We start from the raw sequence: 25,551 nt of genomic DNA, 5'->3' as shown, positions 1-25,551 counted from the left end.
TATCCTTACCAGAATCCTTTAGAAAAATACCCGATAAGCAGCTCATATTCCACGTTAATTGAAAGTGTTGGCCAAGATGTGAATCTGAAACGCTTCACAAAATGCATGTTTGGATGGAGAGGCAAAACTGCAGATTCAGGATTCCTGTTTTCTTCCTTTACCAGAATACCCTATTTACTTACTTTTGTCAACTCACTTGGATTAATTTGTTTTGCTAAAGCTATGGGTGTGCATGTGTGTGTGACACACATTCAAAAAAGGCAACGGCGAATTCAAAGGGAGACTGGAACTTGAACTCAAACTTGCTTATGTAAATCAAATCTAAACAACAGCTACGTGGTCTTTACAAGCAAACATGATGAGCTAATCCCACCTCTCTCAATAGATGTATTCTTGGGAATATGACACACATAGAGAAACGAGGCCGCTTGTAATTAAGTTCTACATGTGCAAATCTATTTGTGAAGCATTGCTTATGAGATCCGCTGTATAATCACACAGCCCCAAAAGGGAGACTGCTTACTTAGCATTTAAATAGGTTCCTTCTCCCAACAAATATGTTTGTGTGTGTGCAGCATGGCACTGTTTCCGAATGCATGCTTTTCTCACTGTGCAGGATATAGGTAAGAATGTTTCTGTACATGAGCCAGAGGAGTTGTTTACGCAACAACACATTGCATGCGTGTGTTCGCATTTGTGACTGTGTGTGGGCAATAAATCTTATCTTCACATTTTTTCTCAGGGCTCCCAGTGGACTATTATAGTGTCAATAGAGCAGGTTTTAAAATGGGTGCAGAGGGAATATTAAGGAAAATTAAATGCGTATTGATATGTGTGAGTGCGTGTGGTGTGTGTGTGTTACTGATGTGTTATTATGAAACCAACACTGAAGTAGTGATTTTCAGGGATAAATTCATATTAGTTTAATATCCATGGAGGCCAAATATATCACCACGTCGGTCGTTGTTTATGCGTGTATGTGTGAGATCTCAATGTTCCCACTGGGAAGCAGCCCGCTTCACACAAGGCAAATGACACGTAATGTCAACTTGTGCCCAGGAGCTTATCTCGTTTACCTGCACTGAGAGTTTTGCCTATATCATCTCAATTGTTCCATTCTGTTCTGTCAATGTTTATTCAACTCAATCTCAGCACTGAAAGAATGAGCCCGATTCTCTCCTGAGAAAGGCGGGAGGGGAGTGGGGCTGGGGAAGGCATTGTTAGACATTTATTTCTGATTGAGGATGACATTGTTTCACCGTCACCATGTCATTTAAATTTACCACAATACATCTTGAATTAGCAACTAAAGTTGCTATTTCTCCACTTTTGTCTGCAGCTTTGCAGGTATCACTTGTACAATCAGAATTGAAGACATCAATAAATATATCTGGACATATTCGCAAGTCTAAGGGCAAATGTAATATGTTCTGGAAGCCTTGTTGCCATTTTTCCAAGAATAACTAATGGAAGGTAACTGTGTTGCCATGTCTGTCTTATATCTTTGGAAATCTACCATTAAATTTTAAAAAGAAATAAAAAAAAAAATAGTAATGTATGTCTTATATTGGATCGGCTGATCCTCTCTGCTGTCCAGGTCTTAGCCTACTATCAATACAGCCCCTATCCCACTGAGGGGTGAACAATTGCGGCTGTTGGCAAAGGTAGAGAAATGCACGTTCATATCGGAATTTGTCAGGTTTCGTTCAAGGTCGCAAAGGTTTGGGTACAGTCTTCGTGTTTGATCTTTTATGGAAAATTTCAAAATGTTCAAAATTCCCTGGCGACAAGAAAAGTACAGGTGAGTGTCTGGAAACAGTTTGTTGAACTTTTGCGACCTTGAAAAAAATCCTGACATGAATAAAAAATTTGCTGCTTTTGGAAACACACAATTGTTTGCTGCTCAGGGGCTTTAATGTGAGCTTCGTCCCTGAGTGACCTCACGCAAGCGGAGGAAACAGCTCCAAACCCACCATGAACCTCCTACGCAGCTGGAACTATCAAATTTCAACTTCTATGGTTGGAGGTACACTACCGTTCAAAGGTTTGGGGTCACTTAGAAATGTCCTCACTTTTAAAATAGAACGCTTTTTTTTTTTCAATGAGGATAACAATAAACTGAACAGGAATACACTCTATACATTGCTAATGTTGTAAAGGAGTATTCTAGCTGCAAATGTCTGGTATTTAATTCAATACATTGGTGTATAAAGGCCCATTTCCAGCAACCATCCTTTCAGTGTTCCAATAGACCTTGGGATTGCTCTGTCAGGAAATTGTGTTTGCTAATTGTGTTAGAAGGCTAATGGATGATTAGAAAACCCTGAAAAACCCTTGAAAACCCTTGTGCAATTATCATAGTTTTCATGGTTGACCCCAAACCTTTGAACATTAGTGTATTTCCAGAAGCCTGTGGAAACCCTTAGACTGGTTACCTGCTGCAATAATCGACAAGTCTAATTTGGACTGCTTGGGGATGAAGTGCTGCATCCAGAATCAGAATCAGAGTCAGGACCAGCTTTATCGGCCAAATTTGTGCATGCCAAAGAAAGAAAGAAAGAAAGAAAGAAAGAGAGAAAGAAAGAGAGAAAGAGAGAAAGAAAGAAAGAAAGAAAGAAAGAAAGAAAGAAAGAGAAAGAAAGAAAGAAAGAAAGAAAGAAAGAAAGAAAGAAAGAAAGAAAGAAAGAAAGAAAGAAAGAAAGAAAGAAAGAAAGAAAGAAAGAAAGAGAGAAAGAAACTTATTAACACCTGGAATGCAATTAATCGATTGCCAAAAAGATACTGGTCAATGCCAAATGGATCATTAAACCAACTAAACTTTGTGTGTGTTGTCTTTGGTGTTATTGTGTCTTTGTGCCATTCAGCAGACTGTGTGGTTATTTGTTATGCATTTTATGTTTAATGGATGAACACATATGGTGTTTCCATATGCGAATGTCATGACTGGAATGTCTCACTCCTCTGATTTGAAGATTGTTTCTTCGAGTCCTTGCAATATTCCCACACTGTTTTGTTGTATTGCCTTTTTTTTTTTCTTCATAACCTCTTGTGAGGCTTCAGCTCAGTGAGCATATGGATTAACTTTGCCAGAATGTTTTGCTTAGTCATTGGCTTTTTGTTTGTGTGTGTGTGTTTGTGATGCCACCATAATTCAAAAACCATAAAAATACATTTTGTTTTAACGTTATAACTATAGCCCAGTAAGTCCCCTGAGCACATCAGATGTAGTTCTGAATACACTTTAATTTAACCAAGTGCAATAAATCAAAATGTAACTTCCAAAAAAGATTAACCTCTGATATAAAAAAAAAAACAGGAATCTTCCACACATATTGTTAAAAGTCTGCTCTCTGTAACTCAGGCTCCCTAAGACACTTACGAGTGTGCTTACATGAGCACAGTATTGTATACAGACATTATGGTCTGAAAGGCTCCGTGCTGAATGTGATGTTATTAGAAGTGGCGTAATGGTGCCTTCTCAGCCCCATACACACACACTAAGACACTCACATTAAGACCGTCTCAAATCACAGACGTTACACTAACACATGCCCACAGAATAAACTCATAAATTCACAAACACGTAAAATTTGAGGATGATGAACAATGCACCGAGTCAGTTTTTATCTTTCACTCTGTTGATGTAAACTTTCTAATATACATCTATCCATGCTGTCATCATGTTCTTTCAGGTTTGTCTTATCCATCTGTTTCACAATGCTCAGCTGACAAATCAATGACAGTTTAAGAGGAAATCCATTCTTTCCCCAGATCACTTGGCCTGTTTTAGAAAGAGTCCATGGGATTGTATTGGAATGCTATAATTTGTGAATAAAGCACTGGAAGATCATGGAGAGGGAGAACTAAAGCCACCTGGGCCATTTACTGTAAAACGCAAAAGTGCAGAAAAAAAAAAAGTAGAATTTTCTGTACATCTTATTGTCATTCATTTGGTCAGGTGCCCCTTGGGAGTCATTTATCAAGCGTGCGTAAAGCTTGAGTACGAACAATGCAAAATATGCAATTTAACAATACATGACTTGAGCGCGAGGACGTGCGTAAATTCACACGAAGCTCTCCCCTTGTATACACACACAATATTGTGGTAGAAAAGTTCAACTACAGAGAGAACGGCTATACCAAATAAGATGAAATTGAGGGTTTGTCAAAAACAGTCAGAGCAGTAGAATAATTGCAGATACATTTGAATGAAAGTCCATCACACAACAAATTCAGCTATGTGAAGAGGGAATGATTTCAATCAATCGCTATACAAACAATGTGCAATCTTTGTGGGCTGGAGGATTTAATGCACGATTCATTCAAAGTACAGACTAACTTTGCGGGTGTGCATTTCTAATTTGAACCTGATGAGGCCTGGCTGTGCTAAAATGTGGTGATGTCACATATCCCCAACTTGCAATATGAGTATCCATGTGACTTGCTTGTCCTATTCTGTTTTGTTTCCAGTTCTCAGATCTCAATGTCAGCCATGAAGATTCTCTTTACTTACCTCCTTGGACATTATTTTGGATCTCTTAAAGGGGATTGCTGCCTATATACGGTCAATTGAGGGCATTTCTCAATGCAAATGGGCCTGTGCACAAGCGAGGTCGTTTAGAAGAGCTGGGTTTTATCAAGGCAAGAGGAGGCGGCTTTATTTATATCGCACTTTCTATACATAAGGTAACTCAATGTGCGTCACATCAGCAGAAACAACACCCACAGGCATTTACAAAGGAGCAAAGCAGAGAATAGCTTAAAAGAATATTATTAGAATATACATTGTCATTACTTTACCAGAATACTTTAAGATACATCTACAAATAAATAAATCGTAAAATCATTATTACCAGTGTTTAAATTACAGGTGTTCACATGTAACAACAAATAGGTAAATTTGATCATTTAAAGATTGAGAGCAGATCAGATGTGTATGGTTCACTTCATATGTTATTCTCTAATGCAGGAAAAAAAGTAGTACGCTAGTTTAGTTGTGGATGTTTATTTCAAAAGACAACTGCCTTTATTGTCTACCTTTCTTGGAGTGTTACTATAAATATATGTCTGTGGCCTTTCAGTCTCTCCCTTACTCTCCTACTTTTGTTTGTGTGTGCAAGTTTGTGTGAGTCTATATTTGAGTGTGAAATGTCGAAATGTCATTTTCAGAGGTGTTTCTAAGCACAGCGGGTTTGGGTTTACAGAAATAGTCGGGTGGACAGAGCCCCGTGTGTGTGTGTTTGTGTAAGTGTGTGTGTGTGTGGGGGGGGAATGTATGTTGGATGCCAGACAAAATTAAGCAGTAACTACTCTAATCACTCTGACAGTAAAATATTTGTATGACTTCTGTCATATTCTTGACATGGTGCCCTTTTTCTCTCCCTCCATCCCTCTCCAATTGGTGTCATTATCATAAAAATCCATTCATTTTTTTTCAACTTTGTTTCCCCACATTTTGTTTCCTCCATCCCCTCTCACATCTTATCAGACTGTCCACCTCTTATTCTAAAAATCCATTCATTTTTTTTTTCAACTTTGTTTCCCCGCATTTTGTTTCCTCCATTCCCTCTCACATCTTATCAGACTGTCCACCTCTCTTTAAATTATCTCGGGTTCCTCTATTATTTTCACAATTTATTAATAAATGGATTAAAACAGGAAAATCCAGGACTATTCCTTCTCTTATTATGAGGAAAAAACAAAAAGACGTACTGCATGTGTCAATATGGAAAGAAAAGAGAACACCCCCATTCTTGCTGACTTACCAAATGGAGATTATTGTAAAACCAATTGTTTACAGTATGTAGGTTCATGACGTTGACTTTCTATCACTGAGCTAAGCTTAACCCCAGTTTGAAGTGATGTCCTTGTCGAGTATTTCTTTTACCTTATTTGTTAGAAGAAATATGTTAGGAATTGACCATACTTTTTCACAGTTGATATCACAGACAAAAGAATTGCAATGAGAAAACATTCATGGAAATGTGGACATTGCTTCCTTATGTCTCGCCTCTATGCATCATTGAAAAGCATGATTTGTTTCTCAGTTCCCAAAAGTGCTTCACATCCTGTGGTATACATAAAAACAGCCTTTGTTATCATATTTGGTCCGATGTTAGCAACTTGAGGTTGTGAAATTGTAATTTTGGACACAAATTGCATCATTATAATAGATTAAAATATCTGTTAATCATAAATGTATACTATTTATGAATAGTTTTTATAAATGCGCCAGTAATGTGTGTTCCCACAACTAATTTAGGATTGTTTAAACTTCAAATCAACTTCATGTTGTCCACTATTTTTTTAAACCTACCTATAAAAGATACACTGGTCATCTAAGGTTCCATTTTATTAGCTTTTTTCCTGACTCAATGTCATTTAGTGAAGTGGGATGGGGAATTCAAGTTGACCCGGCAATTTACTGGGTTCCGCCGGGTTATCAGAAATGTAAAAGACTGAACGCCATCAAGCGCATCTCGAGTGTGGGGGTTTAACACCCCAGACTTGTTGTCCACATCCCTTTGTGTTAAAAGTAATTGTCACTGTCACTCTGAGGTCCTCATACATGTAAATTACCAGAAAGCAGCATTCTGTCTCACTCTGTGTGTAATCTAAATAAACCCAATGAGATGTCTTCAAAGGACAGTTGCATACATCTAAACTCTAAAATTGTGTGAAAGTAGTCTTTACTGTGTGAGCATGCATCCAAGACTGCTTCTGTGTCTATGTGCGTGCAAGCATCCTTAGCGCGAGTCCCTTTCATGCACTCCAGGAAACACTTGAGGACATTGGTTGATCAAACAAGATTAGGCCTGACAAATGTGGATTCAGTGTATGTATGCATGTTTTTCACAGCTGTGTTTGTGTATTTAGTGTGTGAGGTTAGGATGTCATATGTTCTTGCTATCTTCAGGCTCATTGGAGCTGTTAACTCTGCAGTTTTACTCTGTGCGCGTGCGTGTGCGTGTTTCGTGTCCCAGAGTTAATTTATGTCTGTCATGCAAAGCTGAATGACCTGAAGGACTTGGGCTGTGCCAGTCATTAATTGCTTCATCAGAGTGTAACGTGTGAATACAATTTCATGTTGGTTTTATCCTTGTACATGGACATGTCAACAACTTGCTCCACTGCATCGTATAACTATGAAAGAAAATGGTATATGTTGTTTGCGTATTGATATGCACTCTGGAAACCAGTAATTTAAAAATGTGATAGTTGCGTATGTGATGCGTATTTTGTACAATTTTTGTTTGAACCCTCCCCTTTTCAGGTGAGAGTATCCAACCTGACAGGTGTATCTTGTTTTTATATTCATTCTTCAAATAATAAGTTGCACTGAATGTCTTCTTGGAAGTATAACCTGCATTAAGATTACACTTTTATTTTCCTCTTAATTAGCCCGAAGTATGGCTCCAAAAATATTGAAAACTTTGATAGGAAATCACATTAATTGCAACGGAACTGTTCTTGTTGTCTTGGACAATCAAAATTGTCCTGTTGCAATAGTGCTTTGAGACTACAAGGACGAGAATATATATGGGCAAACGGCTAACGATAATGTTCACAGGAAGCTTGAATTTATTAGGGTACAGTTGGGGGGAAAAAAAAGAAGGAATTAATAGTTAGTTGACAATGGTAGTCATGTTTGTGATTTCGGTTTGCTATGGCAACATCGTTGTGTATTATTGTAAGAGATAGCCGCAATTCATTTTTAGAGATTTCAAACCCCAAATTCTGTTGCGGTGGGTATGTGATGCTATATTTGTGACATCTCCACCACTTCTTTCTAACCTGTAGGCCTTTTGCTCTTGTCATCATCATCTGTTAATCTGGTGCCTAACAATGAAATCAAAATGAGCTCAATGCAGGCCACACGTTTTGTAGTAAATGTGTGAGTGTGTGTACATGTGTATGTGTGTGTGTGTAGGTATGTATGTATTCAATTTATGCATTTTTGTATTTTTTTTGTATTTGAAAAAAAAAGAAGTCAGAATTAAATATAGGGATTTCAAAAGTCCTCCAATCACAATTGCACCAAATGTGAAATGCTTGACGCAACTCAGGCTGCTCTCCTTTGGCTTTAAACTTGATGAAAACATATGTTGTGCCAAGCAGATCTCCATGGATCTCCCCATATAACTGACTTCACCATGTTTTTCAGTAGTGTCAGTGGAAATCTGTATGATGACATGACATTACAGTTAAACGGAAGGGACAAATTCCCCATCTTGTACACTGCCAGAAGAGACAGTGGTAAATGTTCAGCATTATTAAATCTGACTAGTGAAGGCTAGTTGTGTGCTGTTGTAAAACACCTGCTAAGTGCACAAGTCTGCCTACATAGTGGCTGATTTGTATTTTCAGTCACAGATGTGACTTGGGCTGCTTGATGGGAGCTTGGTGGTATGGAGCCATACTTTGCCTCAATGCACTTACTGTCATGGAACATGAGATGTTAGGCTTCTTCAGAAGTGAAAGATCATGCACGTAGATCCCTTATGTTCTTTATTTGTTACGAGTTATGACAGTGCAGACGAGTATGAGAACAATGACGTCAAGGCACGCTTCAAACCTCTACAATTGCATTTTTGGCTAAAGATGCTGAACGCAACTCTTTACTTTCTGGCTCATTAGGGCTGGACTGACTGACAACGGCACATATGAATAACGTTTGAGTTTTCCAACAGAGTATGCCAAAAGTGCCGTTCGATTATTCAGAGTGCACCAAGAAAAGAGCCGTAGCGGCTCCTCCAAACGGGGACACGGCGCGTTAGAAAACATTATGGGTATGAATGGGTGTGCAAATGAGTGAATGTGAAACTTTGTAAAGCTCTTTGAACATTATGGCGTAGATAAAAGCACTTTTATAAGTGCTCTCCATTTGCCATTTATCATTCATATGCTGCAAAATAAATGAATAATAGCATAATACACTGACATCCCTCCCGAAAATCAGTGAAACAGCAAGGCCGCTAAAGATGAACCACGGTACATCGAGGGAACACTGTAAAGCAGCCTTCTACGTTTTAGGTGTTTCCGTAGCACAAATCAGTACCGGCTCGCCCAATATGCGCACCACGCAGTTAGCGTTAGGCCTTGCGCAACTCGCGTGACGTCATCATTCTGTAACGTGTTGTGACTTGTGACAGCAGTCATGTAAGCAAGGCAACGTAACCCTTCTCTTATTATATATTTTTGCATAGGGCCCCCTGGAGGTTTGAACCAGCTCTGCTCAAACTTTTGAGTAAGTGGATTTAAGAATAGGGCAACAGTTCCTGCACCTAAATAAAATGGGAAAAATCCCAACAATAAGCTTTGCTTATAAATAGACAATGTAGCATTTTGCGTGAAAAGCAAAAATATTCTAAGCACAGAAGCATGTTGGAAAGTCTTGTTTGGAAATGCTCCACAGCACTTTTTAGTTTGTTCCTACAAAAACAGCTATAACTATAGCAGTTTGCAGTTAGTGTGGTCCTGTGTTGTGATTCCCTCTCTCAGGCGCTGGAAAAAGGTCTTGGATAAATATTGCATGAAAAAGCTTCAGCATAACTGTTTCAAATGTGGAGGTCGATTCGAACCGGCAGTAGGGCAATTTGGTGCAAACTGTCATTTTAAAGATTATGCGTGTAATTTAATGGCAATAACTGGGCTCTTGCCCTGTCTCACGCTGATATAATTTATAAACTGTTAAATTATGTCCTATGATTTTATTCAGAAAAGCAAAAGAACATAACAGAAAAACAAAAAATCAAATCCATCAAGCATTCGACTGGTCCCGCTGAATTGAAACTGAATTCATTTAAAGCCTCACCACTTTGTAGCAGGAGGAAAAAGGCAATGAATTACAAGCTTAGAAAACATGTCAAAACATCTCTAATTGTTATGAATGTTGGTTGTGCTTCAATAATTGACTTTTGATTATTTATTAATTTTGCAGCCAAAGGACCATGAAGGAAATGAAGACAAATATAAAATGTTTCCTAACTATTTAAAATTGTCAGTGTATTTATTGTTTATGCGTCAACAAAGGCTCACTTTTTACATTGCAGTAACAATTAACATTTTTATGAAGAAAACAAACAATACATTGTTTTATGCCTTTTTGTTTTCAATTTTTTTAATGTCATGTTTGACAATCATTGATTTCCTCTTTTTTTTCCTCACTCCTGCAACCATTCAGAATATTCAAATGGTTCTAATAAGTTGCCTGTATAGTTAGCACAGGTTTAAGATTGACAAAAGTCTTGACTAAAATATTTACATAACCAGCTTTGAATTAACCTATAAGCAAAATTGACAACTGAGCATTTTTTATTGTTTGATATGAAATGTGAAAAACATGTGCTGGCATTTCAAAGTTGAGACTGGAAGCAGGGACACAATGCAAATATTTCACAAGGACTTGATGTTGTTTTTGGAACGAGCTCCCTTTGGTTTCAGGACTCTGTGGATACTTTTACAAGCAATTAATGACTCGCCTTTTTGAGTAAGCATTTTATCTTCCACCATATTCCCTTAATTGTATATATGTGTCATTTTAGAATTAATTTTTACTATCATGAAACACTTTGTGACCTTGATCTGTGAAAAATATTTTTTTTATTTACTGTACACATGAACATGGGGTGAGTCACATAGCTAATCAATAGAGCGTATGATACATTTGGCATCTTTTACAAAGTCTGTTGGTTCATGTTATTGCATATTGACAGACTTGCCTTCACACAATTTCTGAAGTTTGCCTATCATGACACTCAGTTGATAGTCACACTGAATTGGATTATGCTAATTTCTGCACCACGGAAGCACAGTCAGGGTTGAATAATTTGCGTGGATACTTTTCTGCATGTTTCATTTTTGACTTTCACAGCATGTAAGGAAGGGCCATTTTGTGCCACTCATTGCTCTTCAGTACATTAATACTGATCAAGGTACAGGTATGTATGTAAGAAATGGAGGAAAAAAGACTAAGTATGAGGCTGATTTGTGCAATAATGTATGAATTAATATGAACTTTCTCATTTTGAATGTCTTAAAAACTGGGATATCACTTTACTGCTCATATCCTTATTTAATTATTTATTCTAATTAAGATCCGTAACCTTGTCATCCTTGACCATTGAGGTGTTAAGATGTAGCAGAAGACACTGGTATCTTTTGGAAAATTGGCTGAATGGTATCAATGAGCAATGCCAAATATGTTGCCTGCCCATCTGCAGCTGCTTGCTTTGCAAGGCAGGCTGCACAGTGAAGAGGCCAGATTCGCATTTTTCCTGAAGATCTCTGGCAGGCAACCAAACATCACTGGAAAGGAAAACCTATCTATTATATCAGTGTTGAAATGCCATGTCAGTCAATGATTGCACAGTAGAAACCATCAAGAAACAAATATTTTCACAATTTTTGTATTATTTTAGCTGCAGATTACACTAGAAAGTAAAATTTCAACATGCATAATCATTCATACTTCTCTTCAAAACTAGCATATCCAAAGTTATGGATTTCAAGTGGACTAGAACACTATAGATAAGAGATTATGACTGTTGCAATAATTGTAACACTGAAAAGGAATATACTGTAATAATGTAAACTATTGTGCATGGAAAGACTATTGGAAGCAAGGTTGCAGCAACATACATATGTGCCTAAGGTTCCACAATTTTACTTTAGTACTGGTTGTATTTATTTTTATTCATTTCCCTGATTACAGACTATTTCACTCGATTCAATCCAAACATCAAAGGAAGCGGGAACTCTGTCTGTTGTTTGTGCTGTCATTATATCAAGTTTTTTTTGGGAAAGAAGCTGCTTGTAGAAAAAGCATTTGGTGTGTCAAGCTAACAATCGTGGAAGCCTTTCATGTTCTCGTGGTCTTTTATTTTTTGTAACGCTCACATCTCGGGCAAATTGCTGATCCCTCCCCCTCCTTGAAAGAAATCCCCACAAAGGTTAATCAAACAACTTGTTTTTGCCATGGATGTTATTTTAATAGGGGTGGCCATGGATCAGTGGTAGAGCAGCTATCCAAAGACCTGAGAGTTGGCTGTTTGATACGCGATCTGCCCAAGTCCTTGGTCGTTGTGTCCTTGGGCAAGACCTCATCCGCCTTGCCTCCAGTGCCACTCACACTAGTGTAGTTTTGGTGGTGTTCGGAAGGGCCAGAGTGATGCACTGGCAGCCTGCCCCAGAAGAGTAGTTTACCACCATAGGATTGTGAATGGCCGAGTGTATGAATAATAATCTACTGTGATCGATTTTGTTTACTTCAATTTCCATTGTTATGAGAAAGTTACAGTTCACTTTGCCCAATCAAGGGGAAGCAACACGTTTGATGTGACTGTACAAAACCAAACCATGTGCTGAATTTTTTAGACTTTTATATGTAATTAGATTCATACCCTTGTACAGGTATGAAGGCGGAAGTACATGCCGAAACATGTCAGGTAATATAACCTAAAATTAAAATTATTTGTGATAAAAGAACCAAAAAAAGTGATACCCTTGTACACTTTGGGAACAGTATATTCTCACCATACCCAAAGAAAACCCATACAAGCAACCATACATGTTCGGATCCGACACCATGGTGCTGGCACTGATGAAGATGCGTTATTTTGGGCTTTCTGTGCATCTAAATTTCCATCTACTAATTTAGTCGCTGCTGCAATATATACATTCAAATATGCGCATGAACACCCATTTCATACCGTAGAAAATAATATGAATATATTAAATGCTGAAACAGGCTTACATAAATGGCAGATCGGAAGTGCTTCTTCTGTTTGGCTTTTGCCAAATTTGAGTAGTGTGACTGCCTTAGGGCCAGCTCACACATCACTAACTTCTGAGGTTGTTGCTAACAAGATGTGAAGTGCCAAATGTGTCTAACATATTGGTATGTAGGGTTGCATGTGTGTACATCAAGGAAATCATTCGAAAAAAATCAGATATTTGTCAAATATTCATTAAAATGCCTGTATTTTGGCCTTTTAAATTGTTGAACACCTCACAGCACAAAATGTACAGTACATTTGAAAATGAGGTGGGTTTATGACGAAGCATTGCTCAACAGTACTCTATTGAAATCACATTTGTTCATTAAACTTTTGTTGATTAAAAAAAAAACGCTTGTCATTTTTCTCAATTGTTATTTAATGTTACTTGTTTTTTTCCATCTTGAAATTAATTCAAAACAGGATTAAAGTTTGTCATTATCTAAAATTAGTTAACGTATTTTTTATTCTCTGCTGGTTCTACTACCTTGTTCAATAGACCGCACAGTCTTATTCAGTAAAGGAATTGAATGAAGCGCAAAATAACATTATTAACATTGAACAATTCATTTTAACCTTTCATCATTTATCATTATGCTAATGTTTGTAACACTATTGAAGCCACTTTCCATTTGCTAGAATTCCCTTACACTTGAAAAGAAGCACAAAAGACCACAATATCACATACAAGTACATTTATACCTCTAAAAATGGTGCATCTTTCTTCTTTTAGTAAGTTAAACAGTAATAGCACGAAATATACTATATCATTGTGCCAAATATACCCGTGAATGTTTATGACCAGAAAAGCATTCATATTATATACATGTCTGTGCTAAAACTGTCTCTCTTTTTTTTTTTTGTAGTATAGTTTCAAGATTATAGTCTCAGCAGAAGGAAAACCCCAAAGGTGTTTTCTTTCACACACCTCTGAATGAATTTGTTGGATGGATGGATGGATAGATGGATGGATTTGTTGGGTGGATGGATGGCTGAATCGTATTGTATGGATGGATGGATGGATGGATGGATGGATGGATGGATGGATTGGATACTCTCATTGGAAATATTCAGCATATTGCTCTGACAATAAATAATTTATTCATTAAACAATGCAATCTTTGATCTTTCAAGTGTGTTTTTCCTGCACTGCACACTCATTTGCTCATCTTTGCCCTAGCCCTTAGAGCTTATCCCGGCATCCTTTGATTTTTTTCTTTTAAAAGCTACCTTTTGCCCACTTCCCTTTAACCATCTTAGCTTTCTCCTCACTTGAAAGCAACTGGTGTCTCATCACAAGAGATGCTGTTAAATGTTGAATTAGTGAAGGTGTGAGGGTAAGGATGGCTTGCGGCAGCAGTCTCTTACCTGTTAAATGGTGCTGTAACTGTGTAAAAGTGAGGAAATGGGAATCTGCTGAGAGCAATTAGATCATTTACTGAACAGGTGGTACTGCATTCGTTAGCACACACCTCATGCTGTGTATTTCTCTGTGCATGCATCCATAAATGTTGATGTGTTTGTCAGTGTCACGTTGCCTCGTATTCCTACTGTGAAAGACTAAAGACTTCCTTTTAAATCCCCATGGACCTATACGACTACAGACCAAATGTGTAAATATTTATACGATTTATTATTTAGTGTCCCTTTTGCACCATAAGAGGGTGGCTCCTAGGAGACTTTCGTTCAGTATTATAATATTCAGGGATCTATTTTTGTGCCCATCATAAGCTGTCGAACTCTGCGTTGAAGCTAGCTTGGCTTTTTTTTATTTTTATTATAAATATATAAATTCTTGCTTATCAATATTTAGTTTCACTGAGGGCTCATTTGCTGTTTATGGTTGTATGTTAGCTTTCATCTACCATGGTTGATGGCATTGAATTTCTATAAAATCTTAAATAAGCCTGTCCATTAATGATGATGTTAAGAGGGCACAGCTACAATGTCACATTAACCCACTGATGGTGCAGCATCAGGAACAACTGGGGGTTTAGTACCTTGCTCAAGGACACTTTGGCATGGTGACGACAGCCAGAAATCAAAACCACAACCACTGGGTCGCCCACTAACCTACATTTGACACAATCCATTTTTACCTGGCAGCACGGCTGGTTATCACATCCGTCTCACAGTGCGGCGGTTGTGGGTTCAATTCCGGCTCCAGCCTTCCTCCGACGAGTTTGCATGTTCTCCCTGTGCCTGCGTGGGCTTCCTCCGGGTACTATGGTTTCCTTCCAAAACATTCCAAAAACGTGCATGGAAGGCCAATTGAGCACTTTAAATTGCCCGTAGGTGTGTGAGTGCGAATGGTTGTTCGACCTGCGATTGGCTTGCAATTCAGGGTGTTCCGTGCCTGCTGCTCGAAGTCAGCTGGAATAGGCTCCAGCACGCACAAAAAATAATTTATAAGGAAACGTGAAATTGAAACACTTCAACCACATAAAATGGTGTCACTGGCCAGATCAGGCTGCCCAAGCCTTGATTTAGACACCTGATAGTTAGTGCATCAGCCCCATGGCAGCTTGCTGAATAAAATTCTAATTTTGCTCAATACAGCATCAATGTGAGAAAATGTAGTTATTACATTAGGGAATCTGAGTAGCAGAGTTATTGTTTTCTTCCTTCAAATACTGATTCATGGTGGTTGACTTTGAATTTTTTTTTGTAAGTTTACATTACTCCAACGAAGGTTATGAAATGGGATCTCTCATAAATTATAATAGGGATTTATTTTTAGATTCAGCAATCTTATTAGTTGTGGTGTTTATAAGATGGTTAATTGTTAGCAAGCTTTTAAATACAATAATAATAATAATAGTCATAATGACTGTTATTATTATTATAATGCAATACAAACATGGCTGGTTTTTCATAAAAATGTATGATTACATTTAAGAATTAATCTATATAACATATTCAGAATTGACACTTGAAATGCTGTTTACTGACATGCTAGTGTTATGTTTTTCAGTTTACGTGATAAATGATTGCTCACTGCACATGCATAGGCTGACTGACAGTTCAAATGTGCCTCTTAAAGATCTACTCATTTGTTTTGCAGCTTTACACACAACCTTGGAGTTTGTCTGTGAAATCACCCAAAACAACCACATGGCAAATGAGCTAAACCCCTCCTTCCCTCACAACCTCTCGACAGTCTGTTTACCAGCTGTTTGGTGGATGCAGTGTGTTAGTGTGTTGTGTGTGTCTATCTTTGTGTGATCCTCGGTGTCAGAAAAAAATATTTGTGCTTCTCAGAAATAGCTGCAATATTTGTGTGGTAATGCCTTGAATTGTGAGATATTTGAGTCAGAAGCAATTGCAGTCTCCGGGGCAGTGTGTCAGCTTGATGAGCAATGTCTGAGAGAGTTGTAAGACTCACTCAGTATATGGATAAACTATCTTGACAGTGGCGGTCAAAAGGGCATCTCAGCTTTCCAGAGGTCGGATATCCAAGTCAGTGGGCTTAACAGAGTAAGATCATACCCACCTGTGGTCTTTTTAGTTGGTAAGCGAATGCTAATAAGCTTCAGTTGAGATTTGTATTGCAGATACGTACTGGAAACAGTATTTGGTCCAACTATCATGATAGGGTCGGAAATTGCCATAAAGATAACAGTTTGGTGCCAAATGTGCCTACTGTGCATGGGGTGATGATGTGTGAAATATGTCCTTGGCTTGCATTAGACTTAATCGGCGCCAAGCATAATAGTCTTTTGCCTTGCAAAGCGGAAGCGCTCAGGCAATATTGTCATCAAGACAAATACGTTTTGGTCATTATCGAACAGCTACTTCCCCAAAGCAAGTTAAGGCGTGTTATGGGTTTGCATTAAAGAAAAGTGTTGTTTAATTTATAGAGCTTTTAATGTACCCACCCACACACGCACGCACGCACACACACACACATATACAATGCAGATAAAAAACAATGTCCAATTAAAGGATAAGTCACACGTAACATTATATAGCAAATAACACTTTTGATTTGACTTCCCTCTAAGCAAAGACATTGTGTGACTATAATCCATGTGCATCATCAGATGAGTCCTCTGTAAATCCACCACTAACATTATTTATATGATGGATTTTTTTTCACAGCATTAATTTTGACATTTTGATCAGTAAACTAGGACAAATGTAATGTCTTTATATGCACATAAATAAATAAATAAATAAATAAATAAATAAATAAATAAATAAATACATAAATAAATAAATAAATAAATTGTCCTCAAACTTTGTTGAGGGGTGCTAAATGAAACTCGGAGGATACAGGTACGACCACAAATACAATATTATATATTGTACATGCAATATTTTAATCCTGTGGCATCAGTGCCACCTCACAGTCAGAATGCATAAGTAAGTGAACAAAGTATGTTGTGGGTTTTAATGGTGCCTCTTTTACATTGCTTAGAAAGTTACATAAAGCACAATAATGTGATTTTACAAAACTGCTAATGAAAGACTACAATAATGTGTAAAATGTTAAAAGTAAGTGTAAATGTTAAATACCAATCTGACAGATAATATATCAAAACTGAGCATTGCCTTCTTTGTAAGCTGTATTGGAGTCCAGTACAATTTGTAAGTATAATTAATATTATGGCTCTGTATTACATTATTGTCTGTTAATGATTCAAACTGTAGTTTATGTTGTTTTTGTAGTTAGAGTTTTGTGAGTGAATTCTGTCATCCTCTAATCCACTCTGTGAGAGATGTGCACTACTTGCCAAAGATCTAAAATGAGAAAGAAAACTGTTGCTTTGTCACAATTGAGACTACACAGGGTATGTATGACAAGACCGGCAAAGTCAAAAGCATAAAATGTAAATCCCGAGTGCACAAATCATGGTGTGCACACAAATACACTGAAGCGTGTGTCAAGAGAGCAAAAGGGAAATACTAGTATTAAACATTGCACAGCCTCAATGTAATACAGAATTTATATCCACTCTAAATGGACTACGACAGCACATAAATTCAAATTCAAACTAATTATATGTCCTGATGAGGAGATTAAAAGGACAGATATCACATTTTTCATAATGATGACAAGGCGGCTTATGCTTCCATGTAAAACACAGACTGCCTCTATAACCAAAACAGCATGACTCATGCAGTTTGGGAGAGAAAAGATAGTGTGACAGAAAAGAGCTCCAGGCTGTCTTTAATATTGGATGTGTGGCTGATGCACCCTAATGGCTCAGCATTGGTGTATTTGAGACCAGAATAGTTTGCTATCAGGGCTGTGTGCGTGCATGTACGTGCGTGCGTGCGTGCGTGCGTGCGTTCACACAAGTGTCTGATTAAAAATCAAAGCTGTTGTTATAAATCTACACAATGTAATTAACTAGTGAACTTTTCACCTTTCCCGTGATATGTTTACGTTTAGTAAAGGTATCAATTCATCCTTAGTAGTTGCGTACTATATATATCTCGCCACATATGTTGGAATCAGTCTAATAATAATAATGATAATTATAATAATAATAATCATGATCATCATCATCATCATAATAATAATAATGGATCTGATTTATAATGCACTTTACATTTAAAGGCAAATCTCAAATTGCCACAGAACACAGGACAGAAAAATTAGGTGAAATTACAGCAATAAAATACCAAAGTTATAAAACAGATACATGATCATTAAAAACTGGCAAGAGTATGCTTTCCGGAATAAATACGTTTTTAGACCTTTGTGGGTCCCTAAGATGATCTGGGAGGGCGTTCCACAGCAGCCTTGAAGGCCCGGTCCTTCAGCTTGAGGAAAGGAGAGCATGGTGGTAGTAGTCCTCAGAAACAGAAGTCAGGGGTTCCCCAATCGGTGTCGAACTTACCACTTGAATGCCAAAGGAGGTGTTGTACAGTATGTTGGGATAAGAAGCAGTGCGTGAGAGCGCATCGCTAATTAGACAAGCTGCGAGCGTTGCTATGTGAGCCATGGGATGACGGTGTTCGGCTGATCCATGGCCTCATGCACCAATGATGAGTCATACACTTTCATCCAGTGACATGATGAAAATGTTTTAGTTGAGGGCTATTGTTCCTGGCGATAACGTATGTCCAAAGACTAGTTAGTTTTTTTTCACTGTCAGCTTGAATGCACATTCACCCTTGTTTGGATGCCCCCACTAAGTTAGATGCCCGGGGCCCTGCCCCATCAGCCCCCCTCTTTACACGCCACTGCATCCAGTAACACTTTCTGTCATTTATTCTTCATCTGCATGCCTTGCACACTGCTTTTCTCACTTCATTCTAAGACCACAGTCCATGTGGTGGTGTTTGTGTGGTGTGGTTTTGACCTTTGCTCAGCCAGAACTAATTGGACTCTCTTAGTCACCGGTGATATGCTGCTGTGATGATGTCACCATGGCAATGTTTCCAAAGCTTTATTGAGCCAAGGCGCATGTGTTGCATCGGAAAAAGCTCACTGCAGAGAGCCAAACAAAAATGTCACCAAAAAAAAAAAACAAAACAGTATCCTGAAAAACAGAAATTATTTACTCATACATTTGCCTACATACTGTGTAAAATTAATCTGGCTGTGTTTAATTGAACACAAAATTGCTACACTTACTGATGCACGGCATTCTATTGAAGATTTCTGTATGTGTAAATTGACATGGAAATGGAAAATATCTTCGGACACTGGACACCGAGGACGAGGTTTGAAGACCCCTGCCCTATACCAATCAAATGTTTTTTTTAAATATTAGTTCAATACAATTACTTAAGGTGACGCGCTAGTTAGCATGTTCGGAGGTGGTGGGTTTTCGAGTACGAATTATTGTTTATGTGTGCCCTGCAATTACCCTCGTGTGGATAAATCGGTTCAGAAACTGCATGGACAGATGAATAATTCCTAACGGACTTTGATTTGAAAAGATATTTTTCTTTCAACTCCAAGTGATGTGAAGCAATATACTGTACTTCTGAAGTCGACAGAGATCAGTAACATTCTGAAATCCTAAAATATTCTGTTTTGTGTACTTTGTACTCCACAATGGTCTCATGCTACTTAAAAGTCCTCAGGCTGATTTTGATGCTAAAGAGCTATGGCTCCCATATCAAAAACATCTCATGCGCCATCAAAATCTTCCTAAACTGTTGTCCAGAATGTGATGTGATTTCACCATCCAAGGCAAAGTACTCATACAGTATGTCCTGTTGTCATGTTTTTTGAAAACACAGTGGAATGACTGCTAACATGTCTTTTATGACTCTGTGTGAGCGTGTGTGAGCAGATACAATTAGTACAGTATGAGTCCGCAGTTTGTTCAAAGGTTGTATGTACGTTTGTGTGTGTGTGCTTGCGTGTTTGTGTATTTAAGACCTATTTTATCAAATTATCACAATAATGATTTACGGTGGAAAAATTGGCACATTTGCCCAAAGCCTCAGACTTTGACTGTCACAATTTGTTTGTGTACGGTTTTGAATATTTTTAGTTTTGTTGGAGTCTTTTCTTCCTGTCTCGTCAACTCATTAGATTTTCATCTCCACCTGCTCTTGTCAGCCCTGTTTCTGGTGTTTACCAATCAGCTCCCTCTCGCCATAAATAATTGAGTAGAAGATTGTGTCCAAACTTGTTGTAAGGAGTTTGGATTGAGCCTGGACATTCAGATCATTAAGTTAAATTAAACATTTAGTGGGCATTCCTATTGCAATACTGGTTAGAGCAGACACGACATCAAACAATACTGACTAAAACATTTTTCAAATAAATTATACTAGGATGTAACAGGGAACGGTGTTCAGAAGGGCAAGCCTGTCTAACATTCAAACTTTGTGTTTTTGTAATGTTAATTTTATTTTTTTTGCATTTGGTTAAGGATGCATGGCATGTTATATGTAACACCATTTCTCTTTTGTTTGATCTAAAGGTCCCGGTCGAGAGGAGAGCGATGAAGACGTCACTCTTTCTCCTCCTCCTCATCCTCACCCTCCTTGCCTCAGGAGCCAGCGATGATGTCAAGTACATTTCCAAGAGAAACTCTGGTAGGATGATCTCTTTCTTTTGGTTGTTGCTGTCCTTGGTTTCTTTCTAATATCACTTTATTCTGTCATTGCAAACACCTGTCAATCTCATTTTCCCATTCTCTTTTTTATCCTATTTCTGGTCACTTTATTTATCGTTATTTCTGTGGTGCAAGCTTTGCTTCTCTCCACTCTTAACATCTCAGTCGTCTCCCATGGTGATAGTGTCGGTTAAGTCAGACATTTTTTCCACTTTATTCCACTCTAGCTTCTGCTCGTTCTAGCAAAGCTGAACGCTTCTTCATCCTCCATCTTTTGTGCAGGTTTTCTAACACTAGACCTATGGCACTGCTGCTGTCACTGCTGCTGAACATTTCTTCATCAATGAGCAGTGAATGATAGGATTGATTTATTATATGCTGCTGATAATAATGGTGGAATTGCTTGACTTAGTTGCATGATCAATACAATATGAATACAATAATGCTTTGTATGTTATGATCATGAGACAATAGATCTGAGATGTCAAACGTTTGAATCACAGGACAAATCTTCAGGGGCCTGGTCCAAACAATGAATCCATATACATGAGTACATGCTGGGGGCGTGACAGTGCAACAGAATGCATGTTTTTGTTTAAACAGGAGCAGATTTAATGATATTTAAATGAAAGATCAACATTTGTTTTTTTCTTCTCAGAGTAGAGCAAACTCAATATTTTATCTTTTGGGGTAAGGAGCAATGCAGACCAGTTCAACACTTCAGTCTGTGAATTATAATACTAGTATATAACACTTTTGTTACTTAAGCTTCATCTGACCTCTTGAATGCTGCTGTCAAATAATTTGTTAGTTTTTCTTTAAAATATAGGGCGACACATGATGATGTATGCCAGCCACAAGCTGCCAAGTTCTTGTCCCATGTTGCCCCATTAAATTACATAATTGTCTTTGTATTTAGTTATTATCATTTTCATGTCCAGTTTTGAACAGAGGTCAACAGAAAAATGAGGCAAGGTTTTTAGGCCACACAAAATGATGTGGTGGGTTGACACCTACGTTTGACAAAGTATGAATTCTGGTTGGGTTTTTTTTAACTCACCTACTTACTGCATGTTTGGTAGGATGCTTTGCTGTATAATTATTGCAGTCGTTCTATTGTACACCCACGCTGAGCCTTGGAAAAGGATGAAAGCACAAAAAGTGATTCAATAATTTTGGAAATGCTGCCCATGCAATTAAATCAATCTAGTTAAAATTGATTTTCCTGTAATGTAGTCCTTTGAAACAATTGTGCTTGTTAAACAGTGCTCTGTGATCGCACGCGCGTGCGCACACACACACACGCACGCACGCACACACACACACACACACACACACACACACACACACACACACACACACACACACACACACACACAGTAGAATTATAATTTCACTCAACTGAAAATTGCAAATTTTCTGAAAAAAAATGTTTGACACTTTCCAGAAAATTCATTGTGGCGTACACAATTAAATAAGATCCACAGCAATTTCTCTACCAAATAGTATTTTAATGTAGAATCAAAGTGCTAAAATGCATCTAATTGTATCATTCTCAACTGAGGATTATTGTTTTTGTAAAGGCAAAATTTAGTATGACATACGTAGCTCTTGTGTCGTATCGCATTAGATCCACAGGTGATATAGTATAATGCTGAGTCTTATGGCCTCATTATTCTCCAAAGCACTTTCTCAGTCAGAGAGGCACATATGGACAAACCGCTCAGGACATAGGTGTAGATGCATTGGAGTTTTTGACAGATTTTCAACCTTTCATAATTTAATATTCCAGTTTACAAAGTGCACTTTTCCCCTGCATCCTTTTAACAACTGTGTCAGGGGTCAAAGTCAGTATTTTAATTTAGCCTCTGGCAGGGACATGATGATGTAATAAAGACACAAAAAGGAAAGGCTGAGTTGATGTTTCTGTCCTGTTTTAGAAACATGTTGCAAAATGCTGCAGTGCGCTGGACCTTCAACTCTGCCACAATGACATGCTGTGCGTGGCTGACTTCTTCTTTTCTTCACCTTTACCATTTGTGCGCTTGTGTTGGTCTCCGACACTAAATGAATCGACTGTGTTGGTGGTGTGCTGGAAGGACAGACAGGATTGGTATTGTCAATCTGTGTTCTTCATGATTTTGTTTGCGTTCAGTAAGCTACAACATAATATGTGTTAGCACCAGGGGTGTGGAGCTGTGGAGTGTGTACTGGCGCAGCATGCTTCCGTGTGTGCGCTCTTTTGAATATTTGTGTATGTGGGTGAGGTGTGCACAAAGCAATTACGCGTTCAGAGCAGAGCCAAGCGGACATTTATGTGGGCGACTGCTACATGCAGCCGAAGATAGAGTGTGAGATCTCCTCTCGCTCGGTGGTTGTGAGTTTTTAACTGGACAGCATGTGGACAGGAACTACAATTTCCTCGTGCCAGTTTCTCCGCTCTGCTGCGACACAGCAACCATTGCAGCCAAAAAGCGACACGCCGTGATAAGAAATAAAAGGTGTGGAGATGGTGGTGAGGCCGATACGCTTTTAGAAAATGATACGGCTGCACCGTATATGATCAAAATATCCAACAGGCTGGTTTGTATTTATTATTTGTCACACTATTTGCAACGGGACACAGAAGCCTTTTGTTATCACGATGAGGTCTTCTCATAGCCAATCCCAATTATACTTACTAATGGAGGCTTCTCAGATGAGAGTCAAAACATCCGTAGTCCAGTTGTGATTGATTCCATTCCCAGAGAAAGAGATTACCTGGATGAATGATATTTACAAGCAAACATGAAAACTAAAAGTGGGTTAATCTATTAAGATATCTGATATGAATACCATAGTGCCACCAGCAAAAAAGTATGCACACACTGCACGTTTTCGTTCTCTTTATAAAAATACGTTAGTCTATTGCTATAGAAATTAATGCAATGTGATTAAATAAAACTTTCAATTTCACTTTACATTTAACATTTTTGAGGGGTATGTTTTGTGACTGAGAAATCATCCATCCATCCATTTTCTGAACCGCTTTGTCCCCACGGGGGTCGCGGGCGTGCTGGAGCCTATCCAAGCCGTCATCGGGCAGCAGGCGGGGGACACCCTGAACTGGTTGCCAGCCAATCACAGGGCATACAGAGACAAACAACCATCCGCACTCGCACTCACACCTAGGGGCAATTTGGAGTGCTCAATTGGCCTATCAAGCATGTTTTGGGGATGTGGGAGGAAACCGGAGTGCCCGGAGAAAACCCACGCGGGCTCGGGGAGAACATGCAAACTCCACACAGGGATGGCCGGAGGTGGAATCGAACCCGCACCCTCCTAGTGCGCCACCGAGCCGCCTACTGAGAAATCAGAAAAATGTTTTTCATAAAAAAGGCAGTGAATGGGAGCTGTTCAACTGCTATTGGCTGGCAAACAGTCCGGTGTGTAGTTAGTACTGCGCCTCTCACCCAAAATCAGCTCTAGGTTCCAGCTCACCAGCAACACTAATTTGGACAAGCACTTAAGAAAATGAATGGCTGGATGGGAGTAATTGAAGCCAAATCCAAACTGTTTCTTCAAGACAGATGACCTATTCTCTCTTGACATTATGTACTTTTCTGTTCTTGTGTTGGAAACCTCTCTTGGCATCTGAAGGTGCCAATTGACCATATTTACATGGCACAAAGGCTGTTTTTGCAATTAGATAATTTTCACTAACGGTGCTAAGTAGAACAGTTGCAAGTCTGGAATGTCGCTAATGCTTGCATTGCATACAGACATTATTTTCAAATGCAGACTCCACACAAAAAAAAATACTCGCCGGCAGCACTGTGTTTTTAAATTACGGATGCATTTTATAGCAAGATGTGTCTTTATTGTCAGTTTGAATAGTTTCATTGTGCCGATCTGGAGCAATCACCAGCAACTTAGCTATAGCTCCATCATCTCTTCATCGTTGCCACAAACTCCCTTGTCCTGGTCAAGGCCACACCTTAACAGTTTAATCACTCTATACAAAAGCAATAGATTATTTGAGAAGGTGAAGAGAGATAAGATAAGACTCTTATCTTGATTCCAGCAAGGACAGGCGGGAGAAATAAATTCATCCATTAACTAGAATGACTGCAATGCTCATCTGACATGTGCCAGCCGGTACCATGGATAGCATTTTTTTCATCACCTGTCAGAATCATCTGGCTGTCAGTACAGTCCACCTTTATCGTGAGCTGCACAAATATCTTTCATAGACGTCACTCCACCTCTCTAAAAAATGTAACATTGTATTTGTGTATTAAATAAAAATATCTAATACAAAAATACATGTTCAAAATGGCAAGGAAAGCAGGACAGTCTGTCATATCATAGCAGCGCTCATCACACAAAACTGTGCATGTGTGTGTGCTTAAGGGAGGGTGCTCAGCCACCAGCCACCAGCCGCCACGCACTGCACATTTGTTGCATCTCTAAGCCAAAGATGACAGGCTGTTTGTGTGAAGTGGGTGTTTTTCAGCTCACTAAAGAACTAAAAGTAACATTAGCAAAGGCTCATTTACTAACCAGCTACTGTGCAAGCAGATATGTGTTGTGTTACATCAATGAAGATAAACCAATTCTTATTTCCAAGATGTATGATGATTTTCTCTGATGCCTGATACAGTCAAAACCCCTAGTCTCTTAGCGGCAAGATCGTACAACACTTCTCAACACCACTTTGTTCCTCTCACTTCCTGTCACTGTGTCACTTTTTCACTTGTCTCCAT

General features: G+C 38.5%; 1 protein-coding gene across 2 annotated transcripts in view; it reads left to right on the top strand.

Annotated features, from left to right (window-relative positions):
- The window catches only part of il1rapl2 (interleukin 1 receptor accessory protein-like 2), a 246,409-nt gene that overhangs the window by 34,694 nt on the left and 186,164 nt on the right, over positions 1-25,551 (top strand). For both annotated transcript variants that reach the window (XM_085906100.1, XM_085906101.1), the window contains exon 2: positions 20,672-20,786. In XM_085906100.1, coding sequence (XP_085762226.1) covers positions 20,672-20,786 — 115 coding nt within the window. The remainder of the gene's footprint in view (positions 1-20,671; positions 20,787-25,551) is intronic.

This window comes from Syngnathus leptorhynchus, chromosome 2, assembly GCF_054491065.1.
Source record: "Syngnathus leptorhynchus isolate UIUO chromosome 2, UIUO_Slep, whole genome shotgun sequence".
In the NCBI taxonomy this organism is placed as follows: Eukaryota; Metazoa; Chordata; class Actinopteri; order Syngnathiformes; family Syngnathidae; genus Syngnathus; species Syngnathus leptorhynchus.
This window is presented reverse-complemented; position numbering and strand designations above follow the sequence as displayed.